General features: G+C 42.3%; 1 protein-coding gene across 1 annotated transcript in view; it reads left to right on the top strand.

The window, feature by feature from the left end:
• Positions 1–21,826, top strand: part of SCARB2 (scavenger receptor class B member 2) — a 59,639-nt gene that overhangs the window by 26,276 nt on the left and 11,537 nt on the right. The window contains exons 3-7 of the mRNA XM_037050980.1: positions 5,209–5,356; positions 6,364–6,552; positions 11,143–11,234; positions 13,749–13,868; positions 18,110–18,279. Coding sequence (XP_036906875.1) covers positions 5,209–5,356; positions 6,364–6,552; positions 11,143–11,234; positions 13,749–13,868; positions 18,110–18,279 — 719 coding nt within the window. The remainder of the gene's footprint in view (positions 1–5,208; positions 5,357–6,363; positions 6,553–11,142; positions 11,235–13,748; positions 13,869–18,109; positions 18,280–21,826) is intronic.

Raw genomic sequence — 21,826 nt, 5'->3', positions numbered from 1 at the left:
TTTCCTATCATTTCTGAGCTTGAAAAATCCTATTTCCTTCAAAGGTTTGATATTCAAGTCTATTTTCTTAAAGTTCTATTTTTTTACATTAATTTCTTAAGGATCTAATTGCCTCCTTGCAATTTAGCAAAGGTAGGAACTTTGCTGAAACTTTTAAACTCTGTCCCTGTTAGCCCTTTGATCCTTCACTCATCTTTAAAGCAAGCCAAATAAAATTTTTAATATTAAAGATAAAATTTAGAAATCCCCTGGTTATTGTTTCCATTATTTTATTCTCTTTTTTGGTCCTTTATGACTGACTTCTTTTATTCAGCACAATGTTTTCAAGGTTCACCTATGTTGTGGCATGCAACACTACTTCATTTCCTTTCTTACTTTTATCTTCACCCAAGGACACTTTTTCCTTTTTCTTTAAGTATATTTTATTGATCATGCTATTAATCAATAGCTTTAAGTATATTTTATTGATCATGCTATTGATCAGGGCTGTGCCATTTTTTTCTCCTGTTTATCCCCCTCCACTCCCCTTGTGTATTTTGTACCTACCATTTATGCTTCTTATTCCCTATATCTTTCCCTTCATTCTCCCCCTTCCCCCCACCACTGATAAACCTCCATGTGATCTCCATTTCTGTGATTCTGTTTCTGTTCTAGTTGTTTGTGGAGTTCCCATAAAACTTATCAGCTGATTTCTCAAAAGAAACCTTACAGGCAAGAAGGGACTGGGAAAGAACTATTTGAAGTTACGAAAGGAAAGGACCTACATCCAAGATTTATCCAGCAAAGCTATAATTTAGAATGAAAGGGCAGATAAAGTGCTTCCCAGATAAGGTCAAGGTGAAAGAGTTCATCATCATTAAGCCCTTATTATATGAAATGTTAAAGGGTCTTAACTAAGAAAAAGAAGATCAAAACTATGAGCAGTAAAATGACAACAAACTCACAACTATCAACATCTGAGCCTAAAAAACAAAACCAAAAACAATCCATTATTATATGTTCTAAACCTGACTCACTCTTCTCTGATACTACTTTTTTCTCAAAATAGAAAGAGTGCCTTTAGATAAATTTTTTTAAAGATTTTATTTATTTATCTTTAGGGAGGAAGGGAAGGAGAGAAGTATCAATGTATGGTTGCCTCTGGTGTGTCCCCTGCCGGGAACTGGCCTGCAACCCAGGCATGTGCCCTGACTGGGAATCGAACCGCAGTCCTGTGGTTTGCAGGCCTGTGCTCAATCCACTGAGCTACGCCAGCCAGGGCGCCTTTAGATAAATTTTTAAAAAATCTTTGAACTACTCAAAAGTAAGAAAAAATAGATAAAGATTTCTCCACCTTCCTGTCCTGTACAAAAGGTGATGACCAGGTACTCATGAGGTTCAAATGCACATGGTAGCCCTGAGTGACTTGCCTGCGCTAGCCAGGTGGGTCAGGGTAATGCTTCGAGGACAGGGGACCATGTTCACCTTCAGGAGTGAAGTTGTTTCTCAGTGTCATTCTCTGGGCTCTCAGTGTTCGGTCTCTCATGTAGCTGGCCAGGCAGTGGTGATGGAAAGTTAAAAACTGGTGCTGCTCCACTCCCTCTGGGTGGCCTGCATCCCTTCGCTGCCCTTTCATCTACCCTGTGACTTCACTTCTCCATTGACCTATCTGGTCAGCCTGCCTGCCCCTGAGCTGCAGGCTGCTCTTTCTAAACCACCTCTGCAGTGCATCTCCTCACCCCTTCACTTCGGAAATACATCTTGTGCTCTCATGCCATGCTGCCTGCCCTGGGCGCTGCCCCCCACCCTCCCACCCACCCCCAACCTGGGGAAACCTGCTCCATCCAGAACCAACCAAAATATGTTCCTGCACAAGGATGCTTTCCTCGGGTTCCTTTTCCCTTGGCCTCTCTCCTCTGGAGTTTGGCTTTGGAGCACTTTCCAGTTGTGAGGCAGCCATTTAGATGCAAGTCTCCTTGCTGTATCTGGATTCTCTCAGGACAGGAACCAGGTGTTAACATCTCTCCATCGAGACAGTTGAGCACCTAATTTTAGTAGCTAAGCTCTTAATATGTGCTAGGCAGAGTTTCAAATGGACAACAAGCTTCTGTGAATTTAGTTCTTACAATAACACTACAAGGAGGCTATGCTATTGTCTCCACTTTACAGATGAGGAAACTGAGGCACAGAAGCAATGAGTAACCTACCCTTAGTCTCAGAGCCAGTAATGGAGCAAGCTGAATTGAATGCAAAGCCTGGCAGTCAGATCTCATCCACACTCTGCCCAGTGGGCTTCTGATAGCAAGCCCAGCAAAGAGCATGAATGAAGAACTAAAAAGATGAAAAAATAAGGATTATATGATAGTATTGTGCACATCTAATTTACCCAAAATCTCTGAGGTACTGCACAGACACAGGTTAATTCTCCAACTATTTAAAATGATTCCTTTTGGCCCTGGCTGATGTGCCTCAGTGGATTGAGTGCCAACCTGTGAAACAAAAGGTCACTGGTTTGATTCCCAGTCAGGGCACATGCCTGGGTTGTGTTCTGGGTCCCCAGTTGGGGGCATGCAAGAGGCAGCCAATAGCTGTTTCTCTCCCTCTCTTTCTCTCTCCTTTTCCCCCTCTCTAAAATTAAATAAAATCTTTTTTTAAAAATGCCCTGGCTGGGTGGCTCAGTGTATTGAGTGCTGGCCTGAGAACCAAATGGTTGTTGGTTTGATTCCCAGTCAGAGCACATCCCTGGGTTGTGGGCCAGACGAGAGGCGACCACACATTGATGTTTATCTCCCTCTCTTTCTCCCTCTCTTCCCCTCTAAAAGTAAATAAATAAAATCTTTAAAATTGTTCCTTTTGGTTTTCTTACCTCAGGCTATTGTTTGCCTTCTGTAAGGGTGAGATTTTACTTAAACATTGAGGAGTTTTAAATTTTTTCTTTTAAAAAGTTAGGACTTTAAAAATTATTTAACATGAGACATCTTTAAAATCAATCAGGTATTTTCCTGCCTGATAAAATGGCTCACAGATCATAACTCGGCCCTTTCTTAACTACTAGGGCCACCATTGTGAATAACAAATACTAAGCTAGCCTGAGCTCATGATGTCCTGGGGCCTTCAACATCAGTAGGATTTATGAGCATCTCTTATGTACCAGGGAGCATACCTGGCACTTTCAAGTGCAGTTCCTGAATTTAAGTATCTAGACCTAAGATTTGTTTTGCCTTTAAAAAAACCAAAAAAATTTTAAAAGTTTGTTTCTATTTCAAGAAACTTCTTTGGTCTTGCCAGATACTGGGAAACTGTCCATCTGTTGTTCTGCAGGAGGCCGCCCTGCTTCTAGTTGACTGTAGTTGACCAGCTGTGTGGGAGATTTGGGTACCAGACTCGCTGGTGCTGTGACCTCCCTCCCTCAGATTGCCAGGGAGACAGAAACACTTGGAAGGAGAACCATTTGGGGTTTCCTCTTACTACGGGTTCCTCTGACTATATGACTCTATATTGTGCTGAGAGGGAGGGCTCCTGCCACCTCTCTCCTTGGTTTTCTTGGCCTCTGTAGAACGGGGATCATTTCTGATAGCCCAGTGGCACTGTCTTCCTTCAGTGACCGGTCTGCAAAAGCCATGTGTCAATCATGTCTCAAAGCAGCTGATGGCTGAGGGGAAGTCATGTGGTTAGCTCTGAGTGACCTCTCACGGTCCCTTGGTGCCTGCCAAGTGAGTTAATATTTTAGTGGTTTGGGAAGTCAGGGCTTTGACTTGCTGAGATTTATTGAGAAACCCATTTCTTACTGGGTGAGCCATAAAGAAAGCATTTTAAAAGTCATCTCCAAAGTCAGTACACATAAATAAACGTAAGTGATGAAGGCTTTAGGGCTGGAGTTATTCAGGCCTCCAGGGTCATGCCCCAGGGCTCAGTGAAAAATAAATTTTAAAAAAGCCATAATAAGGTCATCAGTTTTCGTCATGAACCAGAAAACTTGGCAGAGACTATCCCTGGGTTGCTGCACTGACGTTGAATCCCAGCTCTTTGCTCCCTGTCCCGGCTATTTTTGCGTGCAAACTGGTGTTCACCCTGGGGTTCCTTAGTGGTCGGTCAGCTAGGCCAGCGTGGGGTCCCCGCCCTGGTTCTGAATGGGTGCACCTAGAAAAGTCTTCCCCTCCTCGGCTGCGCTTCAGGGAGGCTCTGGGAATGGAAGTGAAGAGGAACGCCCCTGTCGACGCACCAGCCTTGGCAGAGGCAGGGATTTACCTTTGAAATTTACTCTTCCCCCCACAGTTTCTAACCAATCGCGTTGCATTAACTTCTCTGTGGAGTCAAGGAAAACATTTATCTTGAAATCAGGGGACCAGGATTCCAAACCCTGCTCTGCCACCTCCTGGTTAGTCCTGGGCTACGTTATCTGAATCTATCTTATCTAGAAAAAGACCGGGTCATGCTTTCTATATGAGGGGGCTTTCCTTGCTAGTGGGAGAAACTTCCTCTGTCTAATTTAAATACAAAAAGAATTTATTTGAAGGCTATAAATTGGGTTACAGATCCCAAGTTGCAGCCCGGAATAAAAAGGCAGGGTCCAGGGCAGCTTTAAGGACAAGCATCTCTGGAGCACTGGTGTCCTCGCCTCGTGTGCGCCCCCTGGAGGAAACCGCAGTATTTTGACCTCGTTTTCCACTCAGGAATCAGAAGCCCAGGGTAAAGTTTTGGTCGAGCCGAGCCTGGGTCCCACACCGCCGCCCCACACGGGAAAGGAAAAGAAATCAGCGCTGTGACAGTTACAAGTTGGGGACGGGGGCAGGGTGGCGAATGTCTATCAACCAAACGTCCACCGCAGATTCTCCCTAACTGCAAATTACACAGGTGTTTTAACAGGATGGCAATCAAATTTTGTATGTATTCCTCGTGAATATATTTTGGGACCAAACCATAACCACGAGAGAGTTCATTGGCTTTGATTCCCTGGTCAGGGAGATCTTGGCCATTGCATTTTTCCAAATTGTGGGGTAAAGAATGAAAACGACCGTTTTTTGAGAAGACTGTATCCTGGGGCTTGTTTTCTTCTCACATTATACTTTTAATCGCCAGTTTTCACAGGGTCATTCGCTGCAGTCTCCCTTTCTAATGGTCATATTAGCGATAGTATATTGAAAATACCCTTGTTACTGAAAGAAGGGGGAACTATTGCTTTTTTTAAGTAGGGACTATTTTCAAACAAAATCTGCTTCTTTACTTTAGGGAAATCAGAGACAAAGCAGAGATTCAGTTTGGAGATAATGGAACGACAATATCTGCTGTCAGCAACAAGGCCTACGTTTTTGTGCGAGACCAATCTGTCGGGGATGCCAAGACGGACCTGATCAGAACAGTGAACATTCCTGTGGTGGTAAGTGCACACCTTAGGCGCCATTATTGTGGAGTGTAGAAGAAAGGGAAACGCTGACGTAAGGCTGTTATGGCTTTACATTTAGGACTGTTATGCTAAAAATATACATACGTAAAAAGAAAAAAAATTTTCCTTTCCCTTCTTTAAAGGTTATTTTACATGTATTTCTGGGGTCTTTCAAACAATGTCTTTTCAAATGGTGACAAATGCACATTTTAAGATATTTTTCACAATTCCTTGTGTGCTCAGGATCAGCAAGATAATAAATAAATTGTATGAATAAATAAAGAAGTCTAGGATTTTTTTTTGAGTGGCTAACAATTTAAAAAATATTTATTTGCCCCTTGTTTTGGTTCAGAAACTGTAGCAATAGAATTTACATACCACTTCTTAACTTAGATTTCTACCTTATATTTATTAATTCTCAAAATATATATTGACTGTTTGTCTCCATTCCAAATAATAGAAACTGGGCTGTTGATTACGGACAGCATAGAGTGACTCCATTGGCTCTGCTTATAATGGCAATTCCATCTAATAACAACACACTTGACACTCAGGAAACTTTCCTGTTCACCTACACCAACCCCTTCTGAGGACCCCGTTCTAACTCCTAGCTGACCCCTCCATTTACAGCTGGACACTCGTGGTGGGTGCAGGACATAGAAGACTTTAGATCCCAGATACGTCCCTGGCCTCCTCCCTAGTGGTGCAGGGTTTGTGAGGGCTCCAGCCTCTGGCCTCGATCAGGAGGGATTTGGGTGTCACCTTGTGGCCAAAGATGCCAATGTAATTACAAGATTACTTTTCCCTTTCTTCCTGCCTTGTGTGGCTAACGGGGCAAGTGGGGATACTAAGCTCACAGTTAAAAATGTAATACTGAGAAAGGATAGTAATGGAGGAGTTTTAAGTAACGGACATTTAAGTTTGCAGCTCCTTTGCCTAGAGACTCAGTAGCAGAGTGGGGTGGGTACACTGCTATCTGAACTTGCCTGTGCTTTCTCCAGACTGCCATGGAGTGGGCCCACCAGGGCTTCATCCAGATGCTCATCCAGGCGCTGTTAAAGGCATACCAGCAGAACTTCTTCATGACGCACACAGTCCACGACTTGCTCTGGGGCTACAAAGATGAGCTCCTGGCCCTCATCCACCCGTTCAGACCCGACATCTCGCCCTATTTTGGCTTGTACTATGGGGTAAGTGGGGTTTTCTCTTCAGAGCTTCTTCATTCATCTAGGGGGCACCCACGCCAGGTTTCACGTTCACTTTGGCTTTTTTCTGTGAGAAGACCAAAACTGCCTAAAATTCTAGGTGTCTTGTACAGTATGTGGAAAAGAGGTGTTTTATAGCATGGGGTTGAGGGGACTTCTTCCACAACAAGGCTGCCAGCACTGACTGTGAGTGAGTGTAACTCTGAAAATGCATAGCGTGGCTGTGCCATCAGTCAGGGGTGATCTTTCAAAGTATCACACATTTCAGTGTCCAATGCCAAGTCTTGTTTTGGTGACTCAAGGACCACTCTGTCTCTGCAAGGCCCCATCAGCGGAAAGGCCAGTACCATCGCTCAGTTAAATTTATACCTTCAGTGGATTTCCTGCATCCAGGAAAAATACCATGAGACTTATTAGAATGGGGAGGCCTAGGCTGACAGTTTTACCTCTTCATTTAATAACTACTGATAAATGAAGGCTCAGAGACTTTTCTGAACCTCAGTGTCATCATTTCTAATGTGAGACAAGAAGTACCTGTACTTCAAAGCTTGTTTTGAAGAGGCTAAGTGAGAAACCCATTACAATGATTTTCAAATTATGAGTGAGTTGCAATACACATTTCAGGAACCATTATTCTTTTTCCCCTGCATGACTGGCTCAAAAACTGACCACGAATTAATATGAATGACTGGTGTGTGACTGGTATGTGTTTTCATTTTGGAGCCAAACAAGCTCTCTGTAGTGTTGTTGGTGGGGGGCGGGGGTGGAGGGAAGGCAATGTTTTTGTTCAGTTTTTCAGCTGCTTTGGGTGAATACTCTTTAGCCAGTAGTGCAGGAGCTCACTCAGGGAGCTGGATAGGCTATGAGGTTGGGTGTTGTGACTGGCACCCACTGTTCTGCACCCACCCAATCCCGGCTTCAAATCTTTCCTTAATCCTAGTGGGTTCTGCCAGCCTTCTCCTGGGGTACACTAGTCCTCCTGTGTGCCTGTCCCACCAGCTCAGCCTTAGTGAACACCATCAAACACTTTTCCTAGAGAGACTTAAGTGATGAAACAACCAATCAATGGGGTGGGTGTGAGAATGAGTAGGGTGAGGTGAATTCACAGAGCTCCTGAGGAAGGGGGAACTGGTTAAGTATCAGATACTCTTATTTGCATGTTGCAAGGCCAATCAGCATATCTGTACCAGCTGGTTTTAGGGTACATCTCTTCTCCTTTATAGGAGAGAGTTCAAGCCCCTCCCACAGAGTGTGGGTTCTCTGATGTACAAGAATCTAGTTGTTGGAAAGTGTCTTTGAGGAGTCAGCCAGTGCAGCCAATTCTCCCCAGAGGATGGGTGTTGTTTGTTGCCTGTGGTGTGAATGTTGCAGCCACATCCTCAGAACATTTCCTGGCCTCCTGCAGCAATGCGTCCCCTGTAGCAACTCACAGCCCCACAGCAGTGGCACAAAACCTGTTTATTACTGCTGGTCCTCAAGTAACAAAAGTGCTCTTGAGAGACAGGGAAGCGTCACATCCAGGGTCTGATTCTAGGGCAGATAACAGCGGGGGAGAACCCTTTTTGGGTTGCTCTGAAACATTTAAATGCTTAACCATGTAGCTTAGCCACACCTGAGTGAAGGGGAAGACTTCAAGAAGCAACAACACACATGCATTTTTAAAATTGGTGAGTCAGCACTTTTTCATGTGGGGCATTTGAATTTTCAACCAAGTTGTTATGTGCACATGCTGCTCTTAGAGAAGAGTCCTATCTCATTTCTGGAAGCCACACAAAATGTCATGTGTGGAACACGACATGACCCCTGTGTATGTGCACCATGGTGATATATTGACGTAGTTGGCAAAATAATGTTAAGTGACAAAAAGAAGAACCCAAATAATTAGGCAAAAAACATGAAAAGAGAATTCATCAAGGGTGTCATGTTTTTTTTTAAGATTTTATTTATTTATTTATCTTTAGATGGGGAAAGGAGAGAGGGAGAGAAACATCAATGTATGGTTGCCTTTGGTGCGTCCCCTGCTGGGAACTGGCCTGCAACCCAGGCATGTGCCCTGACTGGGAACCGAACCGCGATCCTCTGGTTCGCAGGCCTGTGCTCAATCCACTGAGCTACACCAGCCAGGGCTCAAGGGTGTCATGTTTGTTAAGGTGTAGCTGAATGATATGGAAAAGAGTTCAACATCAGTGAACACAGAAACGCAAAAAGACACAAGAAACTGGTTTTTTTCCCACCAGTTAACAAAGTTTCACCAAAGTCATTTGGGAAATGTAAACTGGTTTGTCCTGCTACTTCCACCACTTTCCAGCTGGGTGATCTTGAGCAACTTGATATGTCTCAAAAGGTTTTAAAATGTTCATGTTCTTTTATCTAGTAATTTCACTTTTAGTGGTCTGTGTAGGAAACAAAAGTACGGAAAAGGATTTTAGAAATAAACGTATTCATACAACATTATTTATAGTAGCAAAAACCCCTCAAAACTAAATGCCCAGAATAAGAGTATAGTTAAGTAAATTATTTTCATGTAATGTCATGGAGTCATTAAATTAAACCTCTCAAGAACTTCTGTTTTTTGCTTAAGTAAAAAGAATGTATATGTAAATATACAGTTGTTTACATGTATCACATATGTACATATAACCTACATGTTACATATAAATATATCTTAGTACTATAACCCATTTTGAAGTGTGCAGCTTAGTGGTGTTTAGTGTGTTCACAAGGTTTTGGAACCACCACCACTTCCTAATTATAGAGCATGTTCGTCAGCCTCCCCCCAAAACCACATACCCCTGTGTAGTCACTTGTGTCCCTTCCTACCAGCCCCTGGCAACCACTTTCTATCTTTAGGGATTTGCCTAGGAATCTATAGATTTTTTAAAAGATTTCATTTATTTATTTTTGAGAGAAGGGTGGGGAGGGAGAAAGAGAGGGAGAGAAACATCACTGTGTGGTTGCTTCTCTTACACCCACTGCTGGGGACCTGGCACGCAACCCAGGCATGTGTCCTGACTGGGAATCAAACCAGCGACCCTTTGGTTCACAGGCCCGCACTCAATCCACTGAGCCATACCAGCCAGGATTATAGATTTTTTTCCAATAAGTTCAAAGGAAGGTATCTTTTTTTGGTTTCCTTTTTTGCTTTTGTAAAGACAAATAAGGTTGTGTTTTTGAGAGGGAGAATGGGACAACTGTAATATATAAATAATAAAATATTGTTTTAAAAAGCAAAGCACAAAAAAAGAGAGAAGAAATTTAAAGCTTGTATAACATTTTATTCCCTCCCAAATAACATAAATACTTTATCAAATGTAAATTCTATTTACACTTTCCTGAATTCTGGTACAATAGTGTGGTATTTCAATATTAAATTTTGTATTTTGCCCATCTAAAAGAACAAAAGGTTGGGTTTTTTGTTCAAAACAAAGCGTAAGGAAGCCCCCTCCCACCCAGCCAGTCTCCTGCCCATGCAGGGTTCTGGGTGGGCTGACCGCAGGCGGATGAGGCCAGGCTGGCCTGGGCCATAGGACGAGAGGAAGCTCCCTCTATGTGGGAGCTTCCCCAGCGCCACAGAGGAAGAACGTTTGGGACTACAGTGTGGCTTTGTCAGGCAAAAAATAAAGTTAAAAAGCGACACACATGCACACTCTACAAATGGGGGCCAAGAGGCACCATCCCTGCGCTGGAACCATCTCTGGCAGTTGGACATTCATATAAATGGAATCATACGCTATATGATCTTTGCTCTGTCTTCTTTTATTTAGTATAAAGTTTACAAGGTCCATCTGTATTGTAGCATGTATTAGTACTTCCTTTTTATGGCAAAGTGATATATCATTACATGGATATACCACCCTTTGTTTGTCCATTCAGCAGTTGATAGATATTTGAGTTGCTTTTACCTTTTGGTTACTATGAATAGTGCTGCAATGCACATCTGTGTACAGGCTTTTGTATGAACTTTAGGTATGTACCTTGGAATGGAATTCTCTTGGGTATACACATAGGAGTGGGATTTTCGGGTCACGTGGTAATTCTGGGTTTGGCAGTCCTCACTGTGTTCCGGCTTAGTCTCGGGGAGCAGTTAGGCCCAACTAGGACAGATTCATGAAGATTAAATCTGTTCCTTACTGTGTAAGTTAGGGTTCTCCATAGAAACAGAATCAGTGGGAGATATATGTCTGTATCTCTATCTATCTATCTATCTATCTATCTATCGTTCAGGAGATTTGTACTGAGGAATTGGCTTAGGCGGTGGTGGGGGATGGCGTGTGGCAAGTTTGAAATCCCAGGACCAGTTGGCAGGCTGGATGCGCAGGCAGGATTTCTGTGTTGCAGTCTGGAGAATTCCTTTTTCCTATAGGAAACCTCTGATTTTGTTTTTAAGCCTTCTGCTGATTGAATGAGTACACCCACATTATCCACAGTAATCTCTTTTACTTAAAGTCAACTGATTGTACATGTTAATCACCTCTATGAAATACAGCAAAATCTAGACTGTTTACCCACGCAACTGGTCCACATGTAAAATTAACCATCACGTTATTTTAAATGTTCATATTCACTTTTTTCCAGAGAAATGGGACTAATGATGGAGACTATGTTTTTCTAACTGGAGAAGACAACTACCTTAACTTCTCAAAGATTGTGGAGTGGAATGGAAAAACGTAAGTCTCATCATTCATCAGTGTAATTACATGTCGATTTTCATTTAAACCTAAAGTCCACTTACATGTTACTTAAGAAAGAAACATTTTTATCATTGTCATTTTTGGATAAAAAAATCTATAAATATGTAAAATATACTTATAATTCCTATTTTATAATCAAAATTGGGACAACGCACGTGACGAAGTGAGTGTTCGTGGTCTGTGGCTGTGTCACGGCTGACCGTGAACTTGCGGCCAGTGCAGAATCCCACCTTTCCACTTACTTGGCAGTCGTTGCCGGAGGTGCAGCTGCAGCACCAGTAACTTCTCAAGTCGCTGCTTTCTTTTTGGGGCTTTTAATTAAAAAAGAGGTTCTTTTTAAATTTAATTTATTGATTGTGGATTGTTTGTGTTCTTTTTTTAAAAGATAAACTACATTTGAGTTCAGGATAATAGTATTTCAAAAATATTTTTGTATTTTATTAGTTATAATGTAAACAAATTACTTCCAAAAAGGCAGCTGAGGCAGCTTTCAATAAAGCTACCTATGGAACGAGATACCTTTTTAAAGTTAGAGAGGTTAGAAACCTTGGGGAGAAAACGAGTCTCGTTCTTCAGGGACAGAGGCAGGTGGAGTTCCGTTCTTGAACATTAAATTTACTCCTAAGCTTACCAGAAAACGGGTGAAAGACTGGTGTGGAGTGTAGGGGAACTCTGTGTTATCTTCACAACTTTTCTGTAAATATCAAACTATCTCTAAATAAAACGTTTATTTGACTTTTAAAAAGCATGTACACAAGCATATTTGTCAGCAAGTGCACACAGACAAATATAAGATCCCTGAATGAATGTATAACCAACTGGCGGTGGTGTCACTTCTTAAGGGGGAACTAGATGCCCAGGGTACTGGGCTGGAAGGGAAATTTACCCGTAAACAAGATGTAGCTGGATTTTGTTTTAAACCTATTCTATTATTTTTTTTCACTCTTTCAATAGGAATTTAATTATTTAATATATGTGTTAAAATTTCTGATACATTATGGTATAATGATGTATTATTTAATATATTTGGACTTTTTTCTGGTTTATGTCTAGCTTAGATTTTTATGATTTATATGTAACACTATTTTTCTAAAAAAAATCTAATACTACCTATTGTCTCTGTTCTCCTTCCAATAATTTTACTAATCTTTTAAAGTATATTAGGCCACTCCTGTTTTCCCATTTTTCTCCCCTTTGTTCTCCTCTGTCCTGCACCCCCTTCCACCAGCATCTCCCACTCCCTTAGTTCATGTCCATGGGTATCCATACGAATTCTTTGGCTTCTCCATTTCCTATACTATTCATAACCCCGCCTTTCTATTTTGTATCTACCAATTATGCTTCTTATTTCCTGTACCTTTCTTCTCCATTCTTCCCCCACTTCCTTCCTACTGATAACCTTCCATGTGATCTCCATTTCTGTGATTCTGTTCCTATTCTAGTTGTTTGCTTAGTTTGTTTTTTGTTTTTTTTTTAGATTCAGTTGTTGATAGTTGTGAGTTTCCTGTCATTTTGCTGTTCATAGTTTTGGTCTTCTTTTTCTTAGATAAGTCCCTTTAACATTTCATATAATAAGGGCTTGGTGATGGTGAACTCCTTTAACTTGACCTTATCTGGGAAGCACTTTATCTGCCCTTCCATTCTAAATGAAAGCTTTGCTGGATAGAGTAATGTGGAATTATTTTGCTGGAACTGAACTGGCAACCTTTTGGTTCACAGACTGACACTTAATCTTCTGAGTCACACCAGCCAGGGCATTTTTCTTTTTCTTTTTAAAATAGTTTATCACTCATTTCTAAGGATGTTATTGTTTCATTCTTTCATTTATCTCTTTGAGGATACTAAACATATTTACTTAAGATAATTGCCAAGTTGTTCAATTATTTTCATTTCTTCTAAAGTGAATTCATCTTCTCATTGTTAATTTTGTTATTTGTCTCTTAGTATAAGTTTCTCTCACTTAAAAATATGTTAATTTGCAGAATTATTTTAGTTGGGAAAGCCTCTAACTCAACTGTGCTTTTAGTGAGTATGAAATCAACTCAATATTAAGCTTTATTGACACCCAAGGGAAGACCCCATTAATTTCAGAACAGGGGGCTGTTCCGCGAGGAGACAGAGTTAATGCTCCATCATGAATGTTGAACAGATGAACATATGAACTCTTCAGAGCTTGTCCGTCAGGCAGTTATTACTGCTGAATTGGGTCACTGTTTAAAGTAAATGAGTAGTTCTAAATCTCTGTGTGGGGCACACTTTTTCGAGGAAGGATAAAGGGATTTTTGGCTATTGCCTTCACCAGAGGGGCCAGAAGCCTATTTTTCCCCATCTTAATTGAATCCCTAACTAATACCTCCCTTCTGTCTGCAAATGAATGAGATTCTGTGGGTAGCCAGCCCCTACTTGAGTCTTGAAAAGTCCTGACCATTTGAAAAAAATCTAAAATCAAATTTTATCCCCTTGATTTTTCCTTGTTCTTACCAATTGCAGGTCCCTTGACTGGTGGGCAACAGACAAGTGCAACATGATTAATGGAACGGATGGGGACACTTTTCACCCGCTCGTCACCGAAGATGAAACCCTGTATGTCTTTCCATCTGACTTTTGCAGGTAAGAGCTCTAAAAATATCTTTGACCGCAAGGCCATGGAAAGTGTGAGGAATATATGTAGCTTCACTTGTTAGGCTGGATACTCAGGTTTAGTCAGTGATAAGTGGTTGTGGTGGTGGGTGGAGACAGCAGAGGGCAGTGGTTTACAGCGTGGGCTTTGAAGCCTGAGCATCGGTTTGAATACCGGCTCTACTACCAAATTTCGTCAGGTGTAATGTGCTCCCGTGTATAATGCCCACCCATGCTTCTAGCCCAAACTTTCAGGGAAAAAATGTTTCATTTTAATTTTTAATCCAATTATTTATTTATTTATATTTAGAAACAAAGCTGATTATCATATTCTAGGGTATTATTTTGCGTGCAGATATCATTATTGCTTTCTAGATTTACACTTTTAACTCATAAGCATCAATAAAAGAATTAAAAACATTTATATAGATACAGAATTAGTGTGACCCATATATAATGCGCATCCTTATTTTCCCTAAAAAATTTGGGCAAAAAAAGTACACATTATACATGGCAAAATATGGTACATACAGCTGTGTGACATTGGGAAATTTATTTAACCACTCATTTTCTTCGTTTGTAAAATAAAGATAAAAATAGTTGCCTACCTTGAAAGTTGTTCTGAGGGCAAATGCATGACTGTTAGTAAAATATTTAGCTCAGGGCGTGTCGCACAGGAAATAAAATTAAGTGTTGGCTGTTAGTTAATATGATGTACTTCACCGAGCGTGAAATTTGACCTGGTCTTTTTCCAGTGAACAGGTAATGTCCACACAGAAGATAAGTGCTGTTGCCCATAATTCAGAGCTTATAGGCATTTGCTCAGCTGTAACCTGGCCATTGATCGGGTCTAGCCTCACTCGCCCTGTATTCTCTCTCTCTTTACTGCCTGCTCCTTCTACAAACGAACACGATGGTGTCTTTGTGGGAAGGAGGCAGCCTGCCCTGCACGCTGGTTCCTGCCTCCCCACCATCCACTGTGCCTTTTCCCTCCATCCCCCGTGAGCTGCTTGAATGAGTAGCTGACTCTTGCAGCCTCCACTTCCTCCTCTCCTGGTCACTCTTTCAAGGCTTTTTATGAAACTGCAAAATCAGAAATGATCTGGTCTTATTTTGACACTGTTGATTTAATATTCTCAAGCATTGCTGTTCTTTGGGTGTTTCATGTCTCACATAATTGCACCACCTACCAGTCAGCCCTGCCAGAAACATTGGTGACTAGAGAAGAGGGTAAATATCCCTCCTCTCTTGAATTTACGTAGTACTAAGTACTATCTCACCAAGTACTATCGATTTCTCCTGGGAAACAGCTCTTGCATTCCTCCTCACCCTCCATGCCCGATATCTGTGCTGTGGTTTAGACAGAGATTTTCAATATTTTTTTCATCTCACGGCACACTTAAACTGATTACCAAAATTCTGCAACACACCAAAAAATATGTTTTTGCTGATCGGATGAAAAATAGGAATAATTTTGATTCATGCACACCAGGTGGCTATTGTGTTGGCAGTTGTCATTTTATTTGGCAATCTAAGGGGGAAAGAGGCCAGTGCCCCTCACTGAATAGTCAGGTACTGCGTGTTTTAAACATTCTTGTGGCACAGCGGTTGAAAATAGCTGGTTTAGACCCTTTAGACTCTCCTACAGAATAGCACAGTCCCCTTCTAGCTGGCTGCTCCGTCCAGTAAATATTTGTGGAAGGACTGCAGGACTTAAAATGCATTGGAGCGCAATGAGTGAAGCCAGGGGACCTAGAAGGGCAGTGGGAGGTTTTTTTTGAAAAGGTGTAGTACGGGGGAAACACATTCTCATGGGGTACAGCCACTTTGAAGAGCTACTTGGCGATGTTTGGTAAGGCCAAGACACGCTGACTCCGTAATCCTGTGCTTCTGTCGCAGAGTCCCTGGCCTAAAGAACTCTTGCATATGTGTGCAAGGAGATGGAGACAGGAATGTTCATTGCGACACTGTAATAGTGAAAAATTGGAAACAATCTAAGTGCTTATAAAAATAAAAATATAAATGAATTCTAGTGTGTGTGTGTGTGTATATACCATATAGGATTTTGAGTGTAATAACCAGAGCTATGTACATTAAGGTAAGAAATCTTAAAAGTATAATGTCGAATGAAGAAGCAAATTATAGAAAGAAAATGTGGTATACTGTACATAATATTTGAAACTAGCCAACAGTGCCACATACTGTTCATGAATGTGCAAATTTGTGGGAATAATAAACCACCAATTCAGGGTAGTGGTTTCTTCTGGGGCCACAGAGGAGGACTAGACCCAGGAGTGTTATACAGAGAGCTACAATCGCATCTATACTTTTTATTTATCTGATTAATATTTGTTATAAAAGGTATTTATTCTTAATATTTTCTCTGTTTTTCTGTTTGCCTAAAACATTTCATTTAAAGAATGCTGTAGGGGTGGGATGTGAGTGGAAGGCAGTCTCCATGTTATTCACAACCTTGCCGAAGAGGGATCTCACCTCCGCTTCAGAGGTGCAGAATTGAGGCCCAGAGCGCCCTTCCTCTCAGCCCTCGCGCTAAAGGATAGGTTAGGACAAGGTGCTGCGTGTGAAAGTGCTTTGCTGTTCCAGGTTTCCCCCCCGCTATCCAAAAGTAGACCGTTCCTACGAAACATTCTGTAAGCTGATTTGGTGTAAAGCACAGAAGGACCTATTAATCTATATGGAAAACCTTTTGAGTACTCCAAGACATAAAAAATAACCCACTAAATCATATCAAATATGTCCAGTTTTATACTAAACATAACCCCCCTGCCAGCTCTCTTAGCTGATACCTTAAGACACATCTTGCTAACAGATGCACAAATGAGTCTAGATAAAACACAGATGCTCTCAGACACAGTTCAAAGCCCTGGGGCTTGATGCTGAGTTGTTGAGTGTAGCTCTGGGGACGGAGCTAGGTGGGGCCACTCCCGTTGCCCAGGGTGCTTGCTGCCTCTATAATGTATGCCTTGTGGCAAAATAAACACTTTTTTCACTTCTTACCTTTTCCCACAAAAGCAAAAATCCTCTTCAGATTTCTTTGGGTTAGCAAAAACAGGTGCTAATGTAGGCCTTTGGTAGAAGGGTTATTGGGGAGACCCTGGACAGGGGGAGCTTCCCCACCTCTTCAGTTCTTGCCTGTCTCGCAAGAGAAGAATTCAGGAGAGAGACAGCATGCATATTGAAAATGAAATAGCATGTTTATTTATACACTTGAGAAAAAAGGCTACAAGTGAGCACTCAGCTAGACTGAGTGCCCTTTCTATTTGGGGTTCAGGGGTTATATACTTTAGCCAGCTTCTAGGTACCCCTCCGTCTCACCTTTCTAGACCTTGGGATCAGTATACAGCTACAAAGGCGTTCTTTCTCTGCTAGTAAAAGCTTTCTGTCTTAGTGAAATTGCTGCTCAGGCTCCCTTTCCCAGCACACAGTCTCAGGGGCTCCCCTCCTCCTGTGCTGCCTTTGCCTGTGCTACTGGAACACCCAGCCATCTTACCTGACCAGGCCCAGGACTGCTGAACCAGTGGGCGAGACATTCCTCCCTCCCCCTCCCTGCCTTGGTTTACTCTCTGTCCTGCCTAACAGAAGTAAAATAACATAAAGCAAACTTCTGAAAAGCAGGGGATACCTGAACTCAGGTGCTGTGCAGACATGAGAGAGGTCAGTGTTTCAGCTCACCACTGTTCGAAACTCCATTGGCAATCAAGGGCAGAAATAGGTCAGCCCCCACTGAAATCAAAGATGGGTAAAGAGGGCCACTTTTTGTTTGGGGGGAGTGTGTATCAAAGCGTGCATTCTCATCAAGTACCTGTCCACGGGTGCTTTTCCAGGCCAAGCTTGGGCTTTGCCTTGGCCTCACCCTGGTTTCCTTTTCTTTGCTTCTGCCTCACTCATGCTGGCATGTGTCCCTGAGGGTCTAGGCCACTTGTTTCTTTCAGTGTGAGTCTCCATTTCAAATGGCATCTTCATTTTCGACCACAGATTTCGTGTTTTTTCTTGGCCTTGTTTGAATATCACCACAATTGCGACCTCTTAAGCATCTTTCATGACAGTTCACGTCCTACGTACACATTGAGCTTTCTTTTGCATCTTCATTTTTCACTCCCCCTCTAAGTGCTCAGCTGTGTTGTACCTGAGCACAGGTGCTGACTTCCTGATTCAGGCCAGGCCATGCTGACTGGTGCCCACACTGACGTTTTGTTCCTACTTCCTGACAGGTCGTTGTATATAACTTTCAGTAACTTTGAGAGCGTACAGGGACTGCCTGCCTTTCGGTTTAAGGTGCCCGAAGAAATATTAGCCAACACCTCAGACAATGCCGGCTTCTGTACACCTATGGGAAACTGCCTGGGCTCAGGAGTCCTGAATGTCAGCGTCTGCAAAAATGGTAAGACATGACAGAATTCCGGGTGTCTGGAATGCAGGGCTGGGGTTTGACAGGGAATGTTGTCGGCCCAACAGAAAGAATGATTCTGATCTTTTGAAAGCAAGGTTTTGTAACACGGCTATAGAATGGTAAAAGAAAAAAAAAGAAAGAAAAGATGAAAATACTGGCTTTCCTATTATGGTTTTTATTGCTAGAATGCCATGTTGTGCTTTCTGTGGGCAGTAGTTTTTTCAGAAATATATTTTATCGATTACAGTTGTCCCAATTTTCTCCCTCAGCCTCGCTCCACTCAATACCCATCATTCCCTCTGGCAGTCCCCCACCCCTTAGTTCATGTCCATGAGTCATGCATATAAGTTCTTCAGCTACCCCATTTCCTATACTCTTCTTAATATCCCCCTGTCTATTTTGTACCTGCCAATTTGTACTTCTTAATCCCTGTACATTTTCCCCCATTCTCCCCTCCCAACTGATAACCTTCTTGATGATCTCCATACTTATGATTCTGTTTCTGTTCAGCTTGTTTGCTTAGTTTGTTTTGTAGATTCATTTGTTGATAATTGTGAATTTATTGCTATTTTAATGTGCATAGTTTTGATCTTCTTTTTCTTAAATAAGTTCCTTTAACATTTCATGTAATAATGGCTTGGTGATGATGAACTCCTTTAACTTTACCTGGTCTGGGAAGCACTTTATCTGCCACTCCCTTCTAAATGGTAGCTTTGCTGGATAGAGTAATCTAGGTTCTTGCCTTTCATGACTTTGAATACTTCTTGCCGGTCTCTTCTTGCCTGCAAAGTTTCTTTTGAGAAATCAGCTGATATTCTTTGGGGGACTCCTTTGTAGTGAACTCTGCTTTTCTTTTGCTGCTTTTAAGATTTTCTTTTTATCTTTAACCTTTGGCTTCTTAGTTATGATGTGCCTTGGTGTGGTCTTCTTTGGGTCCAAATTGTTTGGGACTCTCTGTGCTTCCTGGGTTTGTATGTCTATTTCCTTCACCAAATTAGGGAGGTTTTCTTTCATTATTTTTTCAAATAAGTTTTCAATTTTTTGCTCTTTCTCTTCCCCACCTGGCACCTCTATGATTCCAATGTTGGTACATTTGATGTTGTCCCAGAGGCTCTTTACCCTATCCTCATTTTTTTGGATTCTCTTTTCCCTCTTGTTGATTAAATGTTTTTTTCTTCCCTATGTTCCAAATCATTGATTTGAATCCCAGCTTCCTTTCCTTTACTGCTGGTTCCCTGTAGATTTTTCTTTATTTCACTTAGTGCACAGGTGGCAAACACAAGGCCCACAGACCAGATCTGGCCCTCCACCTTGTTTTATCCAGCCCGGCACCTTGTTTCTACTTGGTGCCAGTGCTGAGCTCCTTGTCCCTAGTTACGGAGTAGTTACAGTTACAGTCCTAAAATTACCTTTGGCCCTTTGGAGGCAACTGTGAGGCTGATGTGGCCCCCAGTGAAAATGAGTTTAACACCCTTGATTAGTGTAGCCTTCATTTCTGCCTGGGTCTTTTTTATGCTGTTCCAGGATAAAAAGTGAGTTCTTTGAGCATCCTGATAACCAGTGTTTTGAACTCTGCATCTGACGGATTGCTTATGTCCATTTTTAAAGTTCTTTTTCTGGAGTTTTGTTCTGTTCTTTCATTTGGGCCATATTTCTTTTTCTCCTTGTTTTGGCAGCCTCCCTGTGTTTGTTTCCATGTGTTAGGTAGAGCTGCTTTGACTCCCTGTCTTAATAGCATGGCCTATTGTAGAAAAGTGCACCAAAAGTTGGATGGGGTGGAGCCTTAGGTAATTGCCTGTGCAGGGCAACCCCCAGTGAACCAGGTTGATGGAGTCTCAGATTTGGTGTTGCCACTCTGTGGCTCTGTGCGGGGGAGGGCTCAGAAAAGGGTAATGGTTGCAGCCTGGCCTCTGGAGTTTTTTCTGGGAGGAAGCTGTCCCCCAGCACTCACCCTGATGCCAGACACTTTTCCCCTCCATAGGCCACTGGTGCCCTTCCAGCGGCTGCCCCAGTGCTGAAGCCCAGAGGGAGTGAGTCTAAGTCCTAAGACCACCGCAGGCCCTTTAAGAGGAAACATTTGAGAATTCCACAGTTTCCTCTGCCACCCCACTGGTTTTTACAGCCAGAAGTTGTGGAGACTTCTCTTCCTGACACTAGAACCCTGGGCTGGGTGGTCTGGTGTGGAGCTGGGATCTCTGGCTCCTGAGGTATCCCTCCCAAATTTTCCCCCACACATGGTCTGCATCCATGCATCTCCACGTCTCTGGCCCTCCTACCTGCCCGTCTAAATGAATGTGACTTCTTTAGTCCTTGGCTGTCAGACTTCCATACAGCTTGACTTTTTGATGATCCTGGGTGATAGTTGTTTTGTAGGTTAGTTGTAATTTTTGCTGTGGTTGTGTGAGGAGGTGAGCGGTGTTTACCTATGCCTTTAGCTTGATTGGACCAGTTTAGAAGTCTTAATAGTAATAATCGCTCATGTTTACTAGCACTTACTAGTACCAGTCACTGTTCTGAGTGCTTTACATATTTACACATAGTTAATGCATGTGACGCAGTAACTGATTTCAGGTTCAAAACAATGCTAAAGACCAAGTGCAGAACTCGGTCACGAGCATGTACAGATCTGGATGAAGAGTCTCAGTGATTTTAAAGCAGTTGGTTTTGAAAACCCTGATGGCAAATTTCTTTGTTTTCTTAATGTCTGACCTGCCCTAGTTCTTTTCATAAACGAGGCAGAATTATCAGTGGTACAACTGATAAATAATGTTTATCGTCCTGAAGACAGCATAAGACTGCATATGCTGCATAAGTATTCACAATACCTTTGCTAGAGAGATATCCAATGGCCTGTTTTTACAAATGTGGAAACCAAGGATCAGAGAAGGAACTCGACTTTTATCAAATCCTCATCTCTTGGCAAGTCCTTGTTATAACTAGGGTCTTATATTCATTCCACGATTCTTCTTAGGCTACAACTTCCCTTTACAGTTTCTCTTGAGAAATGTTGTACCCCCTTTCTCCTGAATAAAGTAGCCCCTTTCTGCTGAGTAAAGGAAGTTCTAACTTTTGCCCTCCTGTCTGATTGGTTTGAAAATCTCCTTTGGGGCATAGTCTGAAGTCAGCAGTGTCCTCCCTGCCCTGGTCTGATGGGACAGTGCCTCCCAAACCTGGCCTTGCGTCAGGTTTATGGGGAGAATCAGTAAAAACATCTGGCCCAGGGCCCAAATACTAGGGCCCCAGAATCTGTAGTTTTAACATGAGCTCCAGGCGGTTCTTATGAAGACGATGGCTGCGTGTTTGGGAAGCACTGTGCCAGGGAGCCTGGCCCCCCTTACCTGGAGATAAGACCAAAGGTGAATGGGAACAAGTTTCTGCTTCCGATCTTCCCTACAGTCTTTCTGGGTGAATGGTTCTGAAGTACTGCCCTGCCCACTCAGCCCATGGGCCTCTGGCTCCAGGCGTAAACGTGGGTACAGTTTTTGTTTTGTTAACATTCTGCTACCTCAAGAGTCAACAGGCAGATTCTTCTTTGCAA

This window comes from Sturnira hondurensis, unplaced genomic scaffold (genome assembly GCF_014824575.4).
Source record: "Sturnira hondurensis isolate 20B ecotype Veracruz unplaced genomic scaffold, ASM1482457v3 Scaffold0007036, whole genome shotgun sequence".
Classification (NCBI taxonomy): domain Eukaryota; kingdom Metazoa; phylum Chordata; class Mammalia; order Chiroptera; family Phyllostomidae; genus Sturnira; species Sturnira hondurensis.
The sequence above is the reverse complement of the archived record's forward strand: the minus strand, read 5'-3'. Positions and strand labels throughout refer to the sequence as shown.